Here is a 24,810-nt window from a genome sequence, read left to right as displayed (position 1 = left end):
CATTTCCAGCCGAATATAATGAATCTGAACTTGAATAAAATTTATTCAATATCTCAAAATAAATGATCATAAAGTTCTAAATTCAATCGAGTCGAAAACGAGAAAGAGTTACACGATTCCGATTCGATCCAATAATTCTAAATTTATTAAAAAACGTTTCCTATTCGAGAGACGAGATACAATCTCGATCGCGCGTGGATCCGCACGAAAACTCCTCGTGCCTTTGACGAGTTCCTTGCTCGGAATCCGCGGACTGGCGCGGTCGTTGCACCCTGGAACGCTTCTGCACTCTGCCTTGTACACGCTCCCCTCCCCTCTCCTCGTCGCGACCCTTCCCCGATTTTATTTATCCTCCCTCGCGCTTTTAATCCGTCTAATTGCGCCACCCCGTAAATCCTTGGGAGGATCGACCTTTTTTTCTTTTTTGGCACGCCCTGTTGGCAGATAATCTTTCTTTCTTATCAATTTCGAAATTCGAAACTGTGAGAAGGAGAGAAGGGATTGTAAAATGGGGATTGTGGAAAAAAAAAATCGTTTTATTTCTAATCGAATTTATTTGTACAATTAAATACATACATTCTTGTGTATATATATATATATATATATTACGTTTCTCAATGGTCGTGCCACGTTTAAAATCTCCTCTTCTTATTAATTGGCGAAAGCTCCATCATTCACTTTCGATCGTTCGATCGAAAAAAAGCGGCGAGCGGCCGTCCATCCATCCATCTTTCCCGGCCAAAATTGCTCCTCACGAGGAAAAAATTCCATCGATTTCCGTGGAACAAGGGTCGAGAAACGCGCGTGGCTGGCGCATGCTGCTCGCACGCCCCCTTTACGACCATCATCTCGTCGTAAAATAACGTTCGAGAGCAGCGCGCCTAAAAATGTATCGAGAGCAGTATGTTAAGTACCCCGGTTTGGCCGTCGGCGCGAGTGGCGCGGCGCGTGAGACAGAGACGTGGAAGGAGAGGAAATAGAGGGCCATAGAGTGCCGGTGCGCGGTGAACGAACTGGCAACTCGTTTTCGAACGGCAGACCGTATAATTGCGAGTGCTCGTCGCGGTTCAATCGACAAATGGGTCTTTCTCTCTCTCTCTCTCTCTCTCTGTAAAAGAAGAAAAAACAGAGTAAGAAAAAAGGAAAAGAAGGAAGAAAAATCACGTGATATCTCCTTCGAATCGTGTCACACGTACAACGTCATGTTCGCCTATCCTAATTGAAACCACAAGTGTATCGAATGCCCGATCGAAAATCGACGTCGTGTATCCTCAAGAATGCACACACGCACACACGCGTTTTACTTACCAACGATGATGATGATGATTCGGGTCCATTTTTAGGTTAGGATGCGATGGATTCGAAGAAGAATTTACGATGGGTAAGGGACGCGCGAGAGGGAAAGTGAAATTAAAATGGATTCATTTTTAAAGGAATTGTAACAGAATTATTTAGACTTAGTCACTGTTTTTTAAATTTATTAATAAAATAATACGAAATTGAATATTTTTCATCATAGTGCGTGTATATTCGATCCATTCGATCACAATGTTTAAATTCCATCTTGCTTCGTAAAATTTTTTTAAATAATGCCACTAAATTGAGCGAAGTTCGATTAATTTTAAACAGGATAACATAAGATTAATAAAAATCGAAACGAGCAAAGTTTGTGACGACAAGCAAACACGATAGATAGAAACATACGCGTCTTATTCGCATGAGTGCCGATTCGCGACTGACGGAATTCCCTGGTCCCCCCTCCTATGATAATTCCCTCACCCCAAACAAACGTGCCCCCGATCGACCTCCAACTCTTCTTCCAAAAATTCCAAAAATCCAACGATTCCAATAATCCTAAAATAATCCTCGAGAGAAACAATTACTTTCTCTCTCTCTCTCTCTCTCTCTCTCTCTCTCTCTCTCTCTCTCTCTCTCTCTCTCTCTCACCATCCAAAACAAAATCGTCGATTTAATTATTTAAAAAGTGCCTCGATTCACGAAAATCTTCGAACGAATTTCGTGAATTTTCCAAGGGGGAACCGATTGGAGGAAGGAGATTCTCTCGCGAGGTGTCGTGAAAATGGATGTTCGGGATCGTAATACGAGATACAAATAGAACCCCGTTCGCGATCAAGCCGGTACGGAACGAGGCAGAGGTGACTGCCCCCGTATTAGGTCACATTTGCGCCTGCTCGAGCCCGCTCGTGGCGGGACGCCGGTTATGCCGCGTTCACAGGACCGTCGAACCTTTGACCCGTGACCAACCCGATCTGTGATCCGTGTTAACGACTGGCCCGCCCTCCATCGATCCACGTTCGATCGTGTACGAAAAAAAAAAAAGAAGAAAAGGAAAAAGTGTAAATATTGTAAATTTCCGTGCTTATTCGAACAAGAATAATGGATAAAATAAAAGTCGGAATGGAAGAATAATTTGTTATTCGTTTTAACAGATCGAGACGAGGAAAAGATTACGATTTTTTGGAAATAAGATTGTAATATTGAACTTGATGTACACGGGTGATTTTTTATTCAACGTGTCTTCGATTGGTGTACTGATTAAAGTAAATGAAATGTTGATAGAAGGGTGGTAAATATGGAGAAATGAATGGATTCGATCGTTAAAGGGAAATAAGAATATCAATCCGATTTCTGGCCACGAAATAACGTTTAATTTCACGTCCACACTTTCCAACCCCCTGGAATGCAAAGCCGCGAGGGAAATCACGAGGAGCAACAACCTTACATACCTGCAATTTCCATCACGTTGTATCCCAAAGTAACCTTTCAATCCGGAACAATTGGAGAAAAACTCGCCCGCAGAGTAGCGATGCATCACGCCACGTGAAAGACCAAAGGTTCCATTCCCTGCGTCCAACGTGTTTGCTTTCTCCTATTCCGTATTTCTTTCCCCCTTCGCGAGTTTCAGTTTAGAAAGTGGCGAAATTGAAACACGCGGGGATAAGGGAAACGTTTAATTAATTCAACGTGAAAAAGAAACGAAAAAAAAAAAAAAAAAAAAAAAAAGGCGAGCGAGAAAAGGGGCGAGAAGAGAGTTGAATTACTCGAGTTTGATTCGAGGTGGTGGCAACGACCTCGTCCAACTCTCGAGCTTTTTTTCTTTTTCTTTTTTTTTTTTTCCATCTCACGGCCTTCTGCTCACCGTTAATAACGCGAACGTGAGAATTGCGTCACCGAGAAACTCGTGGAATTTATAATAAGGTGGAAATGATGCAGCGAAACAGAAGAAGTTGAAATTGAAATCTGATTGATATCTTGGTGGGTAAATAATAAATGTTGCGCGAGTTGGCAAAATTACTGCGACGTATCTCTTATCTAGGTAAAACGGAGGACACAGCCTAACCTCAAAATCGTACGGATTGCATTCGTTGACGACTTGTTATTAAAATTTAAATTGTGATTCACAGTAAAAAACACTTTTCTACGCAACATCGTGAACAAGTTGAAATTGAAACTTTGATATCCGATTTGTATCTTGGTATAAATAATAAATGTTGCGCGAGTGAGTAAAATTACTGCGACTTATCTCTCTCTTATCTAAGCGAAATGAAGGACGAACCTAACCTCAAAATCGTTGAATTATTCGTGATGACTTGTTATTAAAGTCTATCTAATTTATAATAAAATTGCCTATCTCTCCAATAATACAATAATATATAATAAAACAATATGCTACAAAAATCAAAAAAAAAAAAACCTCTAACTCAACCCTATCCACGTCAATAATAAAAAAAAAACAACATCAAATCCAAATACTCGGTTCCATATGCCTGTCAACATCAACTTCAGCATCCACAAAATTGAAACATCAAATATATCATTACCAAAAATGGAAAAACCCGTGGTTTAACCCTATCCATCCGCGTGAATCGAAGAAGCAGTGTCAAAGATCGAATCGAAGGACTCGGTCGCGCCTGTCAAGTTCAACTCTCGATCGACAAAAGGGGTAAAAGGAGCGCGAAACAATACGATCATCGAGCACGAGGAGGGATCCACGTACGAAGAAGAAGAAGAAGAAGAGGAAGAGGAGAGAAGGCTCGTGGCAACGACCTCTGCCACCCTCTCGTCGCGACGCCCGCGCCCATCGGCTGACCAAGCAAGCCGCACTTGCGCTGAATAGTGGCCAGGCCGTTGACACAGCCCGTCCTCTCTTCCCAGCTTCTACTCTCTCGGCCTGGAACACTGATCGAGAGAGAGAGAGAGAGAGAGAGAGAGAGAAGTATTGAAGTATTGGAGGAGGAGGAAGCGTGCATCTGTGAAAAAAAAAAGTTCGGTTCACCAAAGGAGACGGCCGTGATTACTCAGGGGCCGGGCATCGAGGTCAATCCTTTCCTACGAAGCTTCTGGACGATACCAGGCACGTGCTCGCCTCGCCAGCGATTGGCTTGGATCTCGTGGTCGTGAGAATTGAGGGGGGAGGAATTGAGGGTTGCTGGAGGATCTTGACTTCGATTGTAAAAAGCACAAAATTTATGTAAAAAAATTTATAATATGTATATTGTTGCATTTGTGACGATATTGTAAATAATTGGATTGTTGAAGAATTTTGATAAAATTTAATTTTACCGTTACTTCGTCCCTATTCTTCGGTGTAAAATGTGTTAAATGGAAGCGGGATGTTGGGATATTTGGATCGTTTGGGATTTCGACTGGACGAAGAATGCAGACAGGTCGGATTGAGTCATGGAAGGCAGGACCAGTTTAAAATGTACCCTTTCAATTATCACGTTCGCCCACTATCGAAATCTTGCTCAAGAATAGCCCTCGGCTCGTGTGAACCACTTGAACAAGTTGCACAAAGCCGCATGCCGTTCATCAAGAGTACTTGGAAACCCTATCGAAAATTTATCCTCCTCCTTTTTTCTCCCCTTCCAATTTTAACCATCAACTTAACTCTCTTTAACAATTCATAACGTTTAACGTCTGTATCAATAAAAATTATTCCAATGAATCTTCTTTAATTCTTTTTTGAAATCACCTTCATCTTCCTTCGAAATATATTTTCTCTCTTTCTCTTTCCGCTCAACAACAAAGAGATCCTCACCCGTGGAAATGTTTCATTCGGAAGGAAAGAAGATTTCCATTGCGCTCTGTTCGCAAGAAAGAACGAGCGGTGTCACACCGCAAACAACGGATGTGTAAAGACACCTGATACTCGTAATCACCTGTCGTCCACGTTATCGTGTCGAACGGTGTCGCAATTACCAAACTGAAGTCTCTGTAACGGCGATAGTCAGTGTCCGATTTCCTGTTATTTCCACGGCCGCCAACACTGACACTGCGTGACACCGGCCACGGATATTCGAAACGGTCGTGGGCCTCTTTGCACATAATTCCATCCGATGTTATTTAGCTTTATCGATCGGATGGATCGATCGGGTGCGTCGTTGCCACGCAAAGCGACTTGGCAAACCGATTTTCGCGATGAACAGGAGGCGTGATTTCTCCCTTTCTCTCTCTCTTTCTCGCGCATGAATTTGCAATTAAATTTTTCACTTAGATTGAAGATTGTAAATGGAGAACTTTGTGATATTGTGATTTTGGATATGTATTAATAAGAAGTGAAAGTAAATAATGTTTTCTTTTTGTAGAAAAAACGCTTCTGAAAATTGAAATAAAGATTTATCGATTCGATTGTGTGACGAATGTTGCGTGAAAGTATATAAATCGGGAAAGATGGTCGTTGGATAAGTTATTCGAACGATTGATTAATCGGATGGTTAAACGAATATGAAATAACACGATTGTTATAACATTTTGAACTTCTCGTCTTTTTGATTATTATAATTATTATGTAAGCAGTGTTGACGATAAATAATTATAAACGAGCGATGATCATTATACTGTTAACAAGCGAGTATTTTAACAATTGTGAATTTTACATTTAATGATCAGCTGTAAACTTATTATTTATCGCTTTGGATAATGGATTGTAAAGCGACTGTAAAAATGGACATAAATATTATCGACATAATTATTAACTCTGTTTCAATTATACCGAACTGAATTTCGAAAATATTATTATCATATTTCCATTTGAATCGAAACACTGTATCTACAATTGAGCTCGATCATATTGCAAATTATCGAAATATTATCGAGACACTTCTTTATATTAATTTCACGATTATATCAGATATACGTTCCTTATCACACGATATTCCTTACGCTAATTTTAAATCATACGCTTTCAACGCTACCCGCGAAGAATATTTCGAATTATTTCATCAATCAGAAAGATTTGGAACAATTTCTAATCTCTCCAAGTATGACTATTTCCTACTGTTGCCTCCTTACTTTTTACTTTCAAAATCGCAATTAATTTAGAACGAATAATTAAACGATATAAAATTAAAATTAAAATCCTTGGTTAAATACCATCCAGAGATATCTTTATGTAATTTTTACTCGAAAATTAGCCACGGTTAAAAGGAATGAATTTTCGAAAGGAATTTTTTTTTCATCTCCATACCATCGTCCATTAACATCGCTCGAGCCCGAAAATAACCAGAGGCCGAGGAACTTCCCGTAATAATATCGGCGATGACCGGCGTTTAAACGAGATTTCTAATCAAATGGAAAAAAACTGTCAGACACTATTTCGTAATGGGATCATGATTCAAGGTCTACACTTGCGGACCATATCGAATTTTTCTTTTGATGATTGTATTCATTAAACGATGTAAAATGTAAAATATACATTTAGAATTATCCACGGTAAAATTCCATTTGGATAAATTTGGATAAAAATAATTTATTATAATAAAATCGTTTGTACGATACATTATAATAGCGAGTGATAGATGAATAGACGAAAAAAAAAAAAAAAAGGGAGATTAACTTAAATTTCGAAAATTAATAATGTAATGGAACGTTATATTTCAACAAGTTTGTCGAAATAATTCTATCGATTCTAAGATCTCTAAAGTGAAAATTTATATTTTAAAATTAATACCCTATTGATCTTTGATTTTTCCATTGAATCATCTGTTTACCCGAGTCTGTTTAAAAAAAAAAAATAATAATAATAATCAGCAATTTCTATTTCCCGCGTCAAAGTAAAATTTATATAAAACTTATTGATTAAAATTTATCTATAATTTTTCCCCCCAGAAGTAAAGATAAAATTGGATTACAGAGGATCATTCGTATCAGAAAAATAATTTTAAAAAAGATATATGATATATATATATATATATATATATATATATATATATATATATATAATAAAAATGCGAGATTTTGTATGAAAAAAAAAAAAAAAAAAAGAGCAAATTCGAAGAATAAATAAATTCGAAGAATCTCTATCTCAAAAGGAAGCCAGTTTGACTCGGTTCAAGGCCAATCCGGTCATAATTTCACGTGAGAGCCATACGTGATTCGATTATTAATTATTTTTCAGAACTGTATCTCTTTCCGTCTTTTCCATTATTTTTCTCTTCTTATCATTACCTCTCTCTCTCTCTCTCTCTCTCTCTCTCTTTCTCTCTCTCTGTCCACTTAATCGTCTTATGAACGAGCTCGAACGCGGAACGCGGCAAAAATAACGTAATTTATATGCCGAGCGGATAAGACCGGCTTTGCAATGTCCAGAATGACCGAGTCGTCCATACGAAGTTCAAGGTCGTTGGCTATGATCGAAACTGTGCAAAGGGATTTTTTTCTTTTTTTTGGCGATGTATCAGCGATTATGACAGCGCGCGAAATCTGCAATGAAATAGAACTGGATTGGAATCGGATTGAAATCGTTTTATTAGTCGAGTCGAAGAATATATACGTACCGTCTCTCTCCTTTATCTTCAAGAAAAATATAAATTAATGTTATGATGTGATTCTTCTATCTATCGATTTGAATTTATGAATCCAATAAAATTTATTTTATCCAATTTTGGGAGAGTAAAAAAAAAGTAAAGTTTTGAATGGTAAAAAAAATATTAAGCTTCAAAAATCGAAAAAGATATCGAGAAAATAGAATATATAATATTTTCTATTTAAAGAATTCGAGAAGCAAGATATTCAAATTCTTTGATAATTTTTTTTTTTTTTTTTTTTTTTTTTTTGGAATAATTTGTACGATATTCTGTCATTTACGACGTTCGTTTTTTTTTATCATTCAACTATTTTTTTTTTTTTTTTTTTGTAATAAATAATATTTCACATTACCAGAAAGAAACAATATCGGTTGACAGTAATAAGATACAATAGTATATAATGTTCTTCCTTTCTTCTCTATCAGTCAGGGACAAACATAACGTGTCGCGAGCTGTAATTAACTTCTGATAAGGCATTACGTTGCGAAAGAATATGTGATTATCTATGCCGTTACGATCATTGATATGCGTAGTAGCGAACGTATTTTGATATCTGATGTTTTGAAAACAAAACTTGGTTCTTTCCACTGGTCTCAACACTGTAAATCGATTCGATTGCCTCCTTCATTCGAAACATTTCCTCCTACACTTCCTTCCTTTGAAAAATTATTTTTCGATTCGATGAACAATGATACCAAACGATCCACGCCGAAATTATCAATTCATCGAGATGAATAATTTAGTTTCGAGAAAGGAAAGTCAATCGTGCGTTTTGGCGCCAAAATTATAAATTCTTCCCTCAACACGAAAATAAATCAAGAATAAATTATAATATTCATACCCCCCTTTTTCAGCATTCATACAACATTCATAATCATTTCAATCGAAATAATTTCTCATCTTATTCTCTTCATAATCTTCATAAAGTTACCATCGATTTGTTTAGAACGGAAGAGTTATGTAAACATAACCTCAAAAAAATTAAAATTAAAATCTTACATAAATCTAAAAAAAAAAAAAAATACCAAGAGGAAAAAAAAGGATAAATACGGAATTAAAACAAGAAAGGAGGCGGTGAGAATCGCGTGTCCAAAAAGTTTTATTGGGAACAAATATTTGGATCAGAATCGTAGATAGGAAGTTGGGGCGTAAATGTTGCCCGTTCCTTTATCCTTCAAACGCGCGTAGATAAGCCGCGAGCAATAACGCGTGCATGCGTGCTTTTACACTGGGAACGAAATCGTGATCACGAGCCAATTAAGAAATAAGATTTACGTGGGAAACACTTAGCCGCGCGATCTCGCTCTCATGAATATGCAGATGACCCGAGGAGGAATTAATCGCTCGAATACACACGCCTGTACGCGTGTATATTTAAAAATATACGAAAGTACGAAAAAGCGCGAAATTTTTATATTTTATTCAAACGCGATACCGTTACCTTGTCCTCCCTATTCGATCCCGCGAAACACGTGTGTTTACCGATTACTGATTTAATAAACGTATCGCGATATTATAGCAGATATTTTTTTTTTTTTTTTTTTTTGGAATATCGAATCTCAAAGTAGATATTTTATTTTCGTTTTGACTCTGGTAATTAGACTCTGGTGTCATGTTAATAAAATAAGGTTTGAACAGAATTGAAAAAATAAAAATTCAATTCAATTTAATACTTTTAATTCTGAGATGATGAAAATATGATATCAAAACGTGTATCCTTTTTATTTTCATTATTGCCAATAATCGTTTAAAACGTTGCGAAATTTTATTTCAATTTCGATTCACGAATAAACGTATCATTATTTTATCCTGCGGTTAACAAATTTTAACAAATTTTTCCATCTACCGTTGATGCTACTGTTAACACCCATTTCGAATAATTTCCTTAAATAGAAAATTTATTTCAACTGCGGATGAAAGCGTGTGTAAATCCAAGTGTACAAACACAGGCCAGCATGGACTGTTTAGAGGGAGTCGTTATTAATAAACGTCGTTATTACGCTCGTGACGTAACGTGTGCTGGCTTCCGCAACAGGTTAGTATAGCCGAGTCCTTTACAGTTACCCGTGTGCAGTTCGTTGCATTCTAACGGAACCGTCACTCTTCCGGAAACGTCGCCAAAGATCTATATCCGATCCCCTTAATGCGACCGTCACACGAAATAATAAACTTTCGATAAACTTTCGTGTGTATAAACATAAACGCTGTCAAATTCGATTCTGTTTATTTTTCAACAACAAATAAAAGGTTCGAATAAAATTGAGGATGCGTGCTCAAATATTTTTACGATTGTTTTTTAAAATTACGAAGAATGAGAAAGAGTGTAATGAAAATTCGCTGATTCAAAGGGTATCGAAGTATATCGGATTTGAACATTTTTACAAATACGAGTTATTATTCCTCTCGCTGAAAAAATTATTTGATTATCTGATATCGATCGTATAAGCTAAACTTTTTTTCGCCTAAGTGTTCACCTGAAAATTCTCTAACGAATCTGGCAAAGTAAACGATTAGAAAAAGAAATATCGAAGAAGATGCTGATCAGACGTAATGGCAAACGTAACACGAGCTCAATCGTCGTTTTTTTTAAACAAAGTTTACGATTACCAGAGTAAAAATAGATAGCTAGTTGATAGCTGCCATCCGCCAAAGCATCCTTTTTCAATGGCGGACAGGGGAGGGGTTGATTCTGCGAAGAAAACCGATAAAACCGGTCACCTCGTGTCAGCTCGTTATCAGCGATACCCCTCACGTTCTAGGAAACAAAATTGCTATCACCGTCCTTGAATGACAAAATGATCGACACGACTGGCACGTGTCACATCGCGAAAGCAACGTGCAGAAATGTTTTACGTGATAAAACATCTTTCTTGCCGAATTTTTAGCAATAACAAATCGTTTCGTTTAATCAAAGGGGACATTTTCTTTTGTTCCACGAGTTGGCAAGAAAAGTTATTAGATTTTATTTTATATATATTTCTTTCTTTTTTTTTTTTTACACGAATATTTGAAAGATACTTTTCCATTAGATCGAGTTCTCGAGGGGATAAAAGTTATTAATGATAATACGATAAATTATAAATAAGTTTTATAATTTGATTACAAAGTATTTTAGAATATGATAGATTAAAATTTAACGATATGAAGATCGTTGAAAATTATCGAATACATAAATACTGTGTATTAAAAATGATTTAGAATGGGATGTATCGGTAAAGATTATCGATTATTAAACAAGTAATGTGTGATCTAACTATCATGGTCAGTGGTTAAATAATCGTCCAATTGCTTAATTCGATAATCAATTTCATTTATTCGATAGCCAAAGAAATTATGATCGAATTGAGAGATAACAATTATATAATGAAATTGTAAAAAAAAAAGAAAAAGAAAAAAAAAAACATTCGATGAACACACAGGTTGGATCTCATTTAAGATCGAGGACGTAAACGAGCTATCATATCTCTAAACATTTGAGAGTGGAAATTACTTTCACTTGAGAAAAATACTTTCAAGAAAAGGAAAATACTCGAGATAAAAAAACAATCAGAATCAAATCAAGTCTCGCAACAAAACTCCATTCCGATTAATTCGAAATAATCCTCGTTCGAAATTATTCTCGTCTCAAAGAGCGCACAAAAGAAAGATGATGGGTCGATGGGAAGAGATCCAAGTGAAAAGGGAAGGAAGTGTGCAGACTGGTGAACGAACCGAAGTGAAATAAGCGAGCGGATGGGGAAAATGGATTCTAGCGAGTGTTAAGTGGAAAGTGCATAGCACAGAGGTGCACACACGGCTGTCGCACGACACCTTCGACCTCGCAAAATCTACTGCAAAATCTTGGCTTCGAATCAAACGTTTCAGAAATGGAACGATAGAAAAGGAATGAATCGAACAACTTTGTGACGGGAGAAATGTTTCTCTTGGCTGCTATTAAAATATTATTACAAAATATATAATATTTTAACTTGCATACAATCTTCATGCACAATAATTTTAGAAATAATTGAAAAACTTCGTAATCACAAATGGAAAAAGAGAAAAAAATACAATATAAAGCGAGAAAGGAAGGAAAAATTAAAAGAAAAAAGAAAAGTATGTACGATATGTAATGAGACGGATACGAGGAAACAGAAGAAGCGGAAGGAGGAACGAAAGAACGATGAAACTCCGTGTTGCGGTATTTGCGAAACGATTTAGTATTATTATTAGTCGGATCGTTGGAATCGCGCAAGGTCGCATCCTCCACTCCATCCTACCTCTCCCCTCCCCTTGTATATCTTTGCGCGACGGATCGCAAAGGCGGACGTGGAACCGGCGTTGAAGCGCGCGATGATGGCGTATCGTACACTCGCCCCCTTTCGTCGAGTGATCAGATCGATCTCTCTTGATTCGCGTGGCTAAGGCATCCGGATCTTTCGAGGCCATCGTTCGAAATTATATGGGAAAGACGATGTGCTATCGATTCGTTATAGATTCTTTTTTGGTCTATCATTTTGCATCATCTTTCGATTCTTAAAAAAGCGGAGCTATTTGATAATTAATTTTGAGATTTTTGAAACGGAACGACAGTGCATGGTGATTAAGTTAAGAGGTATAGGATCGATAGAAACGGGATCATACAAAATTGGTCCTCGAGGGTGATGTAATAAGATTAAAATTCATTGTCGATCATTATCGGTGATGGATGCAGTGTTTTATCAGTAAGGCGAATTCTATTTAATAATTGTAATATATATGTGAAAGAGTAAAAGACAATATGAGACGATATGAAAATTTTCTTCTTTGGATAACTTCGTAGCTAAAGATAATTTCGCGTACGAAGCTCGAGCAAACTTCGTAGTAACGCAAATAAGAAGATACGAGAGAAACGCGCAGTCATCCGTTTAGCGTAAACAAAAATCGGCCATGAATTCGATAAAAATCGCCAGAAGCCCGACGATAACGCACGATCTTATTACGCAGCGCCAAAAGTTTGTGACTAAGGCGATAAGCTTAAGGTAGTAGTATTTTTAGGAAGAGACAAGTAGATGGGACAACAATTTTGACTCACCGGCGATCAAAAAGAGAGACAAACGTGGCCAACAAATGCTTTCCTCAAAGCATCTTGATCGTCTTAAATATTCTCGAATCAAAAAACCAAAAAATAAAATACGTATATAGATGATGAAGGAAAATATTTTTCAAAAAAAAAAAAAAAAAGAGAAATTCCAGAAAATCCACTTCACACTTTGTGAGAATAGAAAAAAATTTAAGAAATTTGAAAAGATTAAAATACAAGGTAATTAAATTCTCGAAGACTGGGGTCTAGACAGGTCCAAGGACGATTTGTTCGAGGACTAGCGGCCGTTTAGGCGAGTTTTGGAGAGCTGGAATGGATCACGTGGCGGACTTCCGGCGTTTTTTTCGTGGGTCAACCGAGGAGAGATCTCTCCACGGGGTCACCTCCAGGCTTGACCGATGGAACGAATGCAGAACGATGACTCACCTGCCGGACGACGATTAGCCGACGATTAAAAAGGCTTCGAGGATATCCAGTCCACGGAATTCGCCTGTTGCAAATTCTTTTTTCCGCCTTGGTTTCTCTCAAAGTGAAGAAAAAAAAAAAAAAAAAAAAAGAAAGAAAAAAAAAAGTTGTTCCGGCGATATTTTTCCATATTTTTCTATTTTTTGCTGATTTTTTTTATCTTCAGTTTCAGCATATTCTAACAATTTTTTTCTTTTTTTTTTTTATCACGATTATTAATTCCTTGTTTTATTCGGATAAATTTTCGCCCCCCCCCCCCAAGAAAAGCTTTAATTAATTTTCCACGTCAGAAATGGATGGAATCAAGAGCTCTAAATTTTTCGCTCGCGTCGAACTTTCGTCACGAAGACAAAAATTGTTGGAATTAATATTCAACATCTTCCATAATAAAGGATAATGTACACGATACACCTTTAAGCTCGTTCGATATTTCTTCAAATATAATATCGTGAACCGATAGAGAAGATTCTTTCAATTGCATAATCCACGTGGCATTTTGTCTTTCTTCTTCTTTTCTTTTTTTCTTTCTTTTTCTCCTCTCTGTTCACGCGCAATATATTCCGCAACGTAAAATAAGCAACGGCTGGAAAATACATTGACGTCACGAGAGTTCGTCTCGCTTACGGGATCGACGATATCACGCGTATTGTATTCGACGTGTTTCGTGTCGATCCCAATCGTGTCGCAACTTCGTTTTTCGACGAAGGGTCGAAGTTCAAGTTTCGAAGCCCCATTCTAATTTCGTGATCGAAATGGCGCAATGGCGTGCAATTCGGTGTTATTCTTTGCTTTTGAACGATTCGGCAGCCTATATTTCACGTATCGCGGTTGCCAACAGGGGCTTCGCTTAGTTTTGCATTGAAAGTAAGAGAAAATGATTCGGTATATTTAGGATTTGTTTATTTGTAGAAATGCGGAGAATATATGTTTATTCTCACGCGTGTGAGAATCGTGTTTGAAGAAAGGAAATATTAGAAATTTGAAATCTGCCTAAGTGGGATGAAATTTTTTTCAAATTTATATATATAATATAATTACGGATTGGATGCACGGTGTAAATCGTTTAAATAAATTTTCTATACTTGTTTCTCTTCCTTTAATAAAAATAAAATCATACATTCTAATGTAGCCTCTCTTGACTTTGTAATAAATATTTTTCTTACAGCAAGATACCAGTTACAGCATTACTGTACTCGACAAATAATTTTATTATCGTTTCCTTAATTCGAGTAATAAGTTTAAATTTCACTACGCACGAAGAAATAAGGACGTCTCGTTCGTAATATATTCGTCGAGGCAACGATTTCGTCGATTGTTTGTTAAAAAAAAAAAAAAAAAAAAAAAAGAAAGAAAGAAATAACGATGGTGTTCGCGAAACAATCGAACATTATCGATTCCGTTCGATCATCCAATTTTCACGTTTTCTTCTTTTTTTTTTTTTCTTCAACAATGGAAAGGACGATTGTTAAAAATAATAATACTTAAAACATCCGTGGCGTTGTTTACAAAGCGGATGGAAGAGCAACGTCAACCTCGATACGTCGATTTCGTAGAATTAGACCTTGATTCGGTAAAGCTCTCTTCTTCCTTCTCCTCTCTTCCCTCGCGCTCGAAGGAAAGGAAATTCGATTAAATCCATAACGAAACACCACAGCTGGTGTGTGATTATATATAAGCGAAACCAGACGAAAACAATGCCAACTTGGAAATTATTCACGATCCGGAATAATGTAATTCTTCTTCTTCTTTTTCTTCTTTATTTTTTGTTAGCTTTTGCGTATAGGAAAAAAAAAAAAAAAAAAGAAAAGATATATTCCAAGTATAAATTTAAAAGGGGTCAAAAAGAACGATTTTTACTTTGAAATTATACACAAGGTGAACAATGACGTAACAATTTTAACGATATACAAATATCGCGTGTATTTTTAATGAGAAAATAATAGTCTACGAGATTAGTTTTTTATTTGAGAATGAATATGTATTCGTGCGTTTCTTTTTATTCTTTTGTACGTTCTTCTTCTTCTTCTTTTTTTTCTTTTTCTTTTGATCAGTGATAGTGAGGCTGTAAATACCCAGAGAACAACATTTTTGAGAAACAGCTTATCGAGTTTTGCTATCTCGAAGTAAAGTAAAAAAAAAAAAAGATTATATTTCATCGATTATTAAATTCTTTTTTAAAAAAAAAAAAAAAAAAAAGAAGTTCTTTCCTTCGAAAAAAGAGAAAATTGGTATATATTTTATCGTTCGACGAGGTTCATCTGTTCATCGTTTAGCAGAATTCTTTTTTTTTTTCTTTACTAGTCTGTTAATTTTTCTTCATAATCAAATCATAATTAGCAATCATGCGACTTGTCTTACATAATCGATTTTTTTATTTTTACATATAAATAATTCGCGCAAAAAGTATAAAATAACGTCACTGAAAATGTAACAACGTTATTCGAAAATTTCGCATTTTAACGAAAAAAGGCAAGGTTCGATAGTTCTAGAAAATTTTCAGTCAGAAGCAGAATTATTACGATAAATCGCACAGTTTATTCTTCCTTTCCCACAAAGCTTTAAAAAAACTCTAACATTTTTCTCTAGCCATTCAATTGTATGTAATCCTCTCTCCTCCATTCCTTCAATCCAAGCCTTTAAAATTCCAAAAAGAAAAAAAGTAAGAATAAAAATAATCACCTTACCTACGTACTTAAATAATTCACTCCATACCAAAATTCATACCACTCTTCCTTTAATTCCTTCGATCCTTTAGCCTTCCCTTCCTCCAAATTCCAAAAAAAAAAAAAAAAAAATAATCTTACCTACATACTTAAACAATTCATACCACTCTTTCTTTAATTCCTTCGATCCTTTAACCTTCCTTTCCTCCAAATTCCAAAAAAAAAAAAAAAAAAAAAATAATCCTACCTACATACTTAAATAATTCACTCCATACCAAAATTCATACTTCCACTCTTCCTTTAATTCCTTCGATTCCTCCTTTTTTTGTCCAAATTCCAAAAGATAAAAAGTAAAAAAAAAAAAAGAAAGAAAAAAAAAAAAGAGAAAGCAAAAAAATCCAAATCCATTCGAACGAGAACGCAAAGGTCGTGATTTCCGATCGATGGGACGACCTTCGTTCCGCAAAAGTGGCGATTTACGGAACCGGAGGGATCGAGGAGACACGCCGCCGCGTCGAAGCAAAGAAACGTGCTTATTATTATTCACGAATATAAAAGGAAGGCTGACGCATGCGGTGTCGCGCTAATCGCTGGTAGCCCGACGCGACCTCGTCGTCGTCCGATAACGAGGAAAGATTATGCCCAAGGACAAGGCCGCTGCGATTGTTCGAGAGACATTGCGACGAATCCGACGACGAGGAAGGTAAACGCGCCAATCAGCCACCGTTTAACCTGTTAACGTGAAATTCGATCGTTGTGACAATTTTACGTAAGAGATGCGAAAGAAATAAGAGAGAAAAAAGAAATAAAAATGTAACGAGCTAAGGGCGGTTTCGTAGTTTCGTTGAGGACGGGAAAAATTCATCTCGTTTGATTTCGATTTTTATTGAACAATGAAAATTTGTTAAGAAGAATGTGAGATAAGTTTCGTGATTTGATTCGATTCGTGAAATTCGATCGATGTAATGATTTTAATTGTGAGAGAGACGTCAATGAAATGAGAGCAAAAAAAAAAAAAAATGTAACGAGCAAGCGTGATTTACGTATCTTTGTTGAATATCAAAAAAGTTTATACGTTCATATGTGATGTATAGCTGATTGAACATTTGATTCGTTTTTAGTAAAATTGTTGAAAATTGTCTAGGGAAGAAGTTTGATCGTAATAATTTTTGTTTAATAAGTAAGTGGAATTTAGAAATTTGATCATCTGGAGTCATCTCGTTTATTTTTCATGATATTTCGATCGGAAACTTTTTAACGAGAAATTTAATTATGATTCGATCGTAATAATTTTGCACGATATGAAAAAAAATATTAAGAAAGAAATTGAAATATAAAAACATCTTTGAATAAAATAATTCTTAAATAATTCTTGTGTTAATAATTTTTTTCATATAGTTATATCACGCAATCCTTTCTAATCCTCATTCTCAATCGATCCAGCTTCCCTGTAAAAAAAAAAAAAAAGTGTCAATCCTTCATAAAACCATTTTCGTACAAACGAAACTTACATTCCTCCTGTCCCTTTTCCTGTCCAAAAAATTGCATTCGGCTTGGTTACAAAAGAGGCCATTCCGTTTGTTTTCGCATTCTTTAGATTTTGCACGGAAATACGGAAACGTAACAGACATCCGTTTCCTTCTGCTTCCACGTCCCGTTACGTCACAACACGACTTCCGCCACAGATTTGCGTCACGTTTTACAGTTCGTTCTCATGCGAACAGGTTTCTCACGTCCCTTCGTCCCCCTTGAATTAATTTGAATCGATCGTTCACTTCTTCAGATTCTAATGTTTCTCGATTTCTCGAATTTCACAATTATCGAATTCTCCAAATACACGTTTGTTCGAGGAAAACAGAGAAAGAGGAAGAGCAAGAGATGAAGAATACGAAGAAGCTTGATACGGAAAATCTAATTTTTTTCTGTGAAAAATTAAATATAGTAGTATGATTTTCGATAAAATCTATTTTCCTTTCCAAAAAAAAAAAAAAAGAAAGAAAAATTTCAAAAATGTATATTTTTATCTATTAACAATTGAAATAAGAAAATATCGTTGTAGATTTTGTTTGGATAATGTTAATACCTGATACACTTCCAACTTAGGTAGAAGTTTCCGTTTGACGTATTTTAAGGCAAGCGTATCAGCAACTTGTATTTGTTATATCGGATACACGATCTTAAAAATGATTCAAAAGGACGGAGAATTTATATCGTCGGCGACGATATAGAGCCGGCTTATTTCCGTGCGTGTAAGCAAATCGTCAACGGAATACGATACGTGAGAATGATTTACAGCAACAGCAAAGCAAGAGCTTGGCGAGCTTTTGAAAACGTTTCCAATCCTAGTACCAGTTTTCGTTAAAAATCAAGCGCAAAATTGTTTTCTACGCGTACAAAGAAAGAACTTCCTCCCTTCTTCCTTCCTTTTCTTTTCTTTATATAAAAGTCACGAGAGAAACGTTCAATGACGTAATAACTCGAACGTGACGTCCTTTCTGCATAGTCATTCGCTTTTTCATAATCAAAGGTCGGTCTGATCGTGATCGTAAGGTCAAGCGGAAGTTCTTTGCCTGACACGATCGCAAACACGCTTCCGTCGAGTGTGGTGCGATCATCTACGTAAGAGAAAATATTCTCTCATCAAAGAATATCTCTCTCTCATTGTATGCATATCACGTGTATATTTACGAAATCTATGATTTGGTAAAAAAAAAAGCGAGAAATTAAAAGCATCCGACTCTTATATCGGTCCGATTCATTCGAAACAAAATTCTCAATGGAGAATAACGATATTAGAAAGTTAAGAAGAGAAAAAGTGATACGAGCGAATGAGAAGCAAGAACTAATTTTTATATTAGAAATGAATCAAGTGAGGTTAGATTAGATGTTTAAATACGACCCTTGCTCGAAAAGGGTCGAAGAGGATCTGCACAAGGACGAAACGGAAAGAAAAAAAAAAAAAAATCAAAGGGAAAATCCAACACGGAAAGGAAGGGGGAAGGAAAAATTTCGAATGGCATTTCGATTTCTTCTTCGTTTTCAAACACGAACGGAGCACGTAGAGCTCCTCCGGTTTCTCTGTGGTTCGAGGAAACATGAGTCAAAAAGACGAACGCGTGGCGCCTTCTCAAAGTCCATCCAGTTTCGGTTTTTCCTAGAACGACATTAGATCTATTTTATCAACCGTTAACCTTGATGTAACAGAACCTTCCCCTCCCCCCCCCTCTCTCTCTCCCTCCCTCCTCTCCTCTTTCCACGAACGAAAAATATCAGTTTATCGTAGAATTCGAAGGATAAGTATGCGCGACCTTGTCGTTGATTTATCGCTGTTTCGAGCCGTTATCACAAAATTCTCAATGAATTTTACAGATGACTTCAAGAGTTTCGAACGAGTAATTTTTTCACGAGGCGCGAGATATTCCACGTTACGGATAATTCGTCTCATTTTTCGCCGTGGGATAATAATTTTTCAAAATCGAGAATTGAATTTCGTTTCGCCACCGTTGCGCAAAAATATTTTTGCGCAACTCCAATTTGTTTAATTATTTATTTATTTATTTTCTTCTTCTTCTTTTTTTTTTTTCTTTTTCTTTTTTACTCATTAGCGAGATAAATTAAGCAAAATATGCTACACTAATGGAATATGTATATATGTAAAGGTGACATAATAACAACAATGTATTTATAATATAATGGAAAAATTTACGAAGCCTCGTTATTTCGTAAAGATAAAATTCATAATAGACGTTATTGAATGTTACGTTCCATTATATTTTGTTCCCGTGTGTGTATACGTTAAATAATAATCCTTATGATTATTATTATATTTTTAATTACTACTCGTAAAATAGATACAAAATAACGCTTTGAATATTATCACAACAACCTCTCTTGTGTACGTGTGTTATTTATCAGTAGATTGCGAATCTTTATGCAAATATTTTCCATACGCCTTTTTTTGCATATTAAATATAATACGACACAAATGAATATATTATATTACGTATTTCTCTCTCTCTCTCTCTCTCTCTCTCTCTCTCTCTCCATCGGTTCCATTCGATAATTCAAAACCATCGATTACAATGCAATTAAATAATAATAAAAGATATTTGGAAAAATTCCTGCAATGTTTCGAAATTTAAATCGATCCTTTCCTCGATACGAATACCAACCAAACCAATTACTATAAATTCGCAAAATATAAAAATCAAAAGAAAATTTACTTTCCATCGTTGGAAATTCTACACTCGCCTCGATAACGCATTACTACGCAGTATAATTCCCAACATCGATCCCGGAGAGACAACTTTATACAAAGTAATACGTTGTACGCGCACACATACTCTTAATACTTAAGTTCAAGAAACCTTCGACGTTAATAAGCCGCGATAATTTCCAACACCGATACGTTTTCTCCACGATTCTCCGCGTTTGACCGCGTCATTTTCAAACACATCGCGACTTCTATCCAGATCTCTGATAACGACTCGTGTTATCGCGATAAGGAGTTCAAGTACGAGATCCGCTCGCCTCGTTCGATCATAACCTCGAACAACGCCATTGGATACAACGCGAGTGCTCACCTATAAGCAGAGGTCCGAATAAGCTCGACGAAAGAGGCGAAAAGAAGAAAGAAGAGATCGGGGAGGGGAGGGGTTATTAAGCTGGAATTATAGATAACGTAAGGTCCACCAATTGAAATGTCTCCCTGTTATTTCGCGAAAATGGTGCTTACCACGGTTGCTCGTAAGAGAAGCAATATGGCGGTATAATAGGTTGCTTGGATGTAGGACAGATTTTTAAGGTTAACTCGACTTTTCTTAATCCTCTTAATCGTGTAACTGGCTCGTGACAATGTTAAGGATTGATCGAGAATGGAGCACGAACGAAAATGTGACACGATTGTAATAATCGTATTAACGAAAATAAAAGTAAATTTATACGTGAATTTCGTATTATAAATTTACACAAGCATCTGATAATTGTCTCTAGAAAGACGAGACCAAGATGAAATTCAAACTTCTCAAAAAAATAAACTTTATTCTATATGCTGAATAATACTAATTAAAAATTGGTGGAACGATCGAGATCTTTCGTAGATCTTTGTTTCTGACTGTATGTGATATTTTTATATTTATATGATTTGTATAAATATAAAATATATATATATATATATATAAAAATTATCATATACAGTCAGAAACAAAGATCTACGAAAGATCTCGATCGTTCCACCAATTCACCAACGCGTCACCCATCCAAGATATTATCTCCTCTCAGAGTCATAACTGCCTCCAGATTATCTGACCCATCGATACTAATATCCGCAGCTCGCCACGTTCCAACAGGATTCTTTGTGGCCCGTCGAGGCCACCGGGAGGCCATGGAATTTTATTTTTCGGCCGCATATTATGTCAGCATTATGTATAGACTCTCTTGTTCCGATGTGCTTCGATCTTTTCGGCCAGAAGTTTCGAGACGAAGGCCGGCCACGCACGAGGAACCCGAACTGTACTGTTTCGACGTCCTTGCGACAGTTTTAGTATTTCAACTTCGGGTTCGTGAGGGAATCTCACCTCAGGAAAACGTGTAAACGGCCCGTTTATATTATATACGCTCAGACATGAAGAACGGTGGTAATAAAAACGGTTCCGTTGGAATGGAGAACGCTCGATGTTTATATTATTGGTTCACACGTGGGGCGCACAACACGATGATGTAACACGAAATTTTTCGAGCGAATTTCGAAATTTATTCTGGAAAAATTTGTTATCTGCAATTGCATCGATTGGACGAGGACATAATTGGCTTTTCTTCTTCTTTTTTTTTTTTTTTTTTTCTTTTTCTAGATTCTTCGTACAGACAGATAATTTACGACGCCTGGCCGAGAAATTAATTTTCCGTCATTTCAATCTTCCGATATTTTCAATTTCGATATCGAATTTTTTAATACGGATGATTTCTATTGAAGTTTATATCGAAGATAATGTTTTATCGATAGTGATGTTTCTCGATTGATCGTATCGAAGTTTTCTTAAAAATATAAATCCTGGGCTGAGATGAGACTTAAGGTTTTCGTATTAATTTTTTTTACTAATTAAACGTTTCTATTGCTTTTGCAATACCAAGTTGTTACAATTGTAATTATTATTTTTCTTTAAGGCAAAAATGGATAAGTACAATGTTTGCGCGAAAATTTTTGGAACTCTTCTTTGATGAATATCTGGAGAACAAGAATTCAAGGCGATGGTATCTTTCTAATTAGGTCAAGTGGCATTTTAGGATGTTTTATCTATATATATATATATATATATTATTGCTCACTTATTTGGCGTAATTGTGTAATTTCGAGGGACGAATCATTATGAGAATGAAGCTCGTTGATCGAAAAGTATCAAGCAATATTGGATGGCATTGGGTTGATAAGTTTTATATTTGTCACATCATAGATCATTTTATTATGACTATAATGATCCTCCTGAAATTTCGATACGATCGATACGACGAATTAACGAAAAGTACAAATGATTTTCTATTTCAAAAAAAAGAAACTTCCTTCTATATATCTTATTTGTAAAATCTTGTATATAATTTTCACAACATTAAGATTTTCCATACGAAACTGTAAATATTTTCCAAAAAAAAAAAAAAAAAAAGGAAGATTCATAAAAAAAAAAAAAGAATTTCTAATAATATATCTGAATAAATATAATCTTTTAATAACAAATCAATTTATCGGAGAGGAAAGGAAAAAATATCCAAAAAAATATTATCCCCCGTAATAAAAACGAAATCGAATTGCATAAAAAAACGATGGAGTATGACATACGCTCTCTGTATACATATCTCGTTATCGAGCGCCTACTCCCGGTATCGGCGTGATTCAGCGGAGACGAGTTCAAGTACGGGATCCAGAGCGTGGACAGATCTTAACCTCGAGCAACGTCACGATTGTAACGCGCCGCTTCGAGGAAACTTTATCTGTCGGCCATCCCGACCTTGAGCCTCGAGCGCCTCGCGCGGACGCTTCGAAAATCACCCGATTTTCGAGCCTCGGGTATGTATAATCGACCGCTGACGGCGTCGGTTTATTATTGCCGGTGATCGTACGCTCCTCCGTAACTCCCTCCCCTCCCCCTCGTCCACGTCCTTTTTAAGCTCGATTCTCTTTCAGCTTCCGCTTTCTTTCCTTCGCACCTTCGACAGATACATCAAAAGCCGTTTCGATCCACTTTTCGTTTCCTTCTCCTTTTCGTGTCAATTGTTTCGTTTTATCACCCGTGCGATAAATCCATGATGTTACGTGATCGTGTTTCGCGCGTTAGAAAAACAATTGTTCGAAGGGAATGAAATTGGCGGGATTAATTAAATCCGATCCAGATGTTTTCTTTTTTTTTTTTTTTTTTTTTTTTTTTCCAAAAATACTATGTCCGTCTAGACTGTTTAGACCACGTACTAATTAAAAATACATGCTTGATTTCACAATTTTGAGACACGATCGCTTTTTATAGCGAGTCGATATAGATAGCCTACCTACTCTTCTCTCCCCCTCTTCTCTCATATTTTATGTAATTACGCGAAAATATATTTTCATGCAAGACAGATATCAAAGAGATTTCGCCTTCTAAATAATAATAATAATAATCATCATCCTTGTGATCGAGCTTCTAAATTTTTTTTTCCTTTTTTATTTCTCAAAAGAGTGGAGCGTCGAATGGAGTGTCGGATGATGTCGCATCGAAGGAAGATGACCTTCTTCGCGACCGAAGAATCCGTTCAGAGGCGGTCGCGGTAATCCGCGGCCAGAAAACGCGAGACCAATCGATCATTCCGAGAGGGGACAAGGGCAGACCCGTTTTATATAATCGGCGGACACGTCAGTGATCGCACGTGAAAAGGTTAAAGCGAGCGTGGCGGAGCCTCGATGGAAACCAGCCGTTCCGAACCGATCCCTCGCCATATTCTCCCAGATATTTACGTGGAAACGTTTTAGCTTCGTGTGATTTGCTTTCTTTCCTTTCTTTTCGGAATTTTTCTTCTTTTCTCTCCTTTTTTTTTTTTTTTTTAAAATCGGATTTTCGAGAAATTGGATTTCAGAGAGACGGGTTGCAGAAGCATTTAATTTTTGCGCTCTTTTTTCTTTTTTTTAAAGAAGTCGAATTACGAAGAATTTTATATTTTTAGATCTTAGAGTTGAGAATTGAGAGTTAGAACGAGATTTGTGATGTGAGAGATGGGCGAGTAACGTTTTTACGTTATTTTTATATTTTCTGTATTGTCGTATATATATTTTTTTAAATATAATAAATATGCACGAATGTCTGCAGTTTATCGACGAGGTAATTATTGGGATACAGAGGTTGGAAGTCCTTGGGATTATTGGAGTGTAATAATGGTAAAGGTTGGGTTTATATTTGGAATTAATAGGAATAGTTGAATTTCTGTGTTTTCTCTAAAAAAACATTTGAAAACTCGATTCCTTTGTTATTGGTGAAATATTGGATAATTTTAGAAAATTGAAATTAGGATAAAAAAAAGTTGGAAATTAGGAATCGAGAGAAATGGAATCGTTTAATTCTTATTTCGATCTTCTAAAAGTCTATTATTTCGAACTAAATTTCTTTTTTTTATTTTTTTATTTTTTTTTTTTTTTGGAAATATTCGAAGAAACGATGATGAGGCAATTATTGGTTCGAAGAAGTTGGGTTCCTTGGAATTATCGGGGTGTAATAATGGTAAAGGTAAATTTATATTTGGAATCTCTTGGATAGGAATCCTTGAATTTACGTTT

General features: G+C 36.1%; 1 protein-coding gene across 14 annotated transcripts in view; it reads right to left on the bottom strand.

Annotated features, from left to right (window-relative positions):
• Positions 1-534: 534 nt before the first annotated feature.
• LOC105736854 (uncharacterized) overlaps positions 535-24,810 on the bottom strand; it is a 108,484-nt gene continuing 84,208 nt past the window's right edge. For 10 of the 14 annotated variants that reach the window (XR_015292656.1, XR_015292655.1, XR_015292654.1 and 7 more), the window contains one exon: positions 535-1,106. Coding sequence is in view for 2 of the 14 variants with exons in the window: in XM_086910458.1 (XP_086766584.1) it covers positions 675-881 (207 nt within the window). In the remaining 12 variants the exon portion in view is untranslated. Of the gene's footprint in view, positions 1,107-17,210; positions 17,468-17,530; positions 17,942-18,102; positions 19,174-24,810 lie in introns of those variants that run through there. The other 4 variants (XM_086910458.1, XM_086910461.1, XR_015292661.1 and 1 more) reach the window with 3 other exon arrangements.

The sequence above is a fragment of the Apis florea genome, unplaced genomic scaffold (assembly GCF_048593485.1).
Source record: "Apis florea isolate Af1SG1 unplaced genomic scaffold, ASM4859348v1 contig_3184_pilon, whole genome shotgun sequence".
Classification (NCBI taxonomy): domain Eukaryota; kingdom Metazoa; phylum Arthropoda; class Insecta; order Hymenoptera; family Apidae; genus Apis; species Apis florea.
The sequence above is the reverse complement of the archived record's forward strand: the minus strand, read 5'-3'. Positions and strand labels throughout refer to the sequence as shown.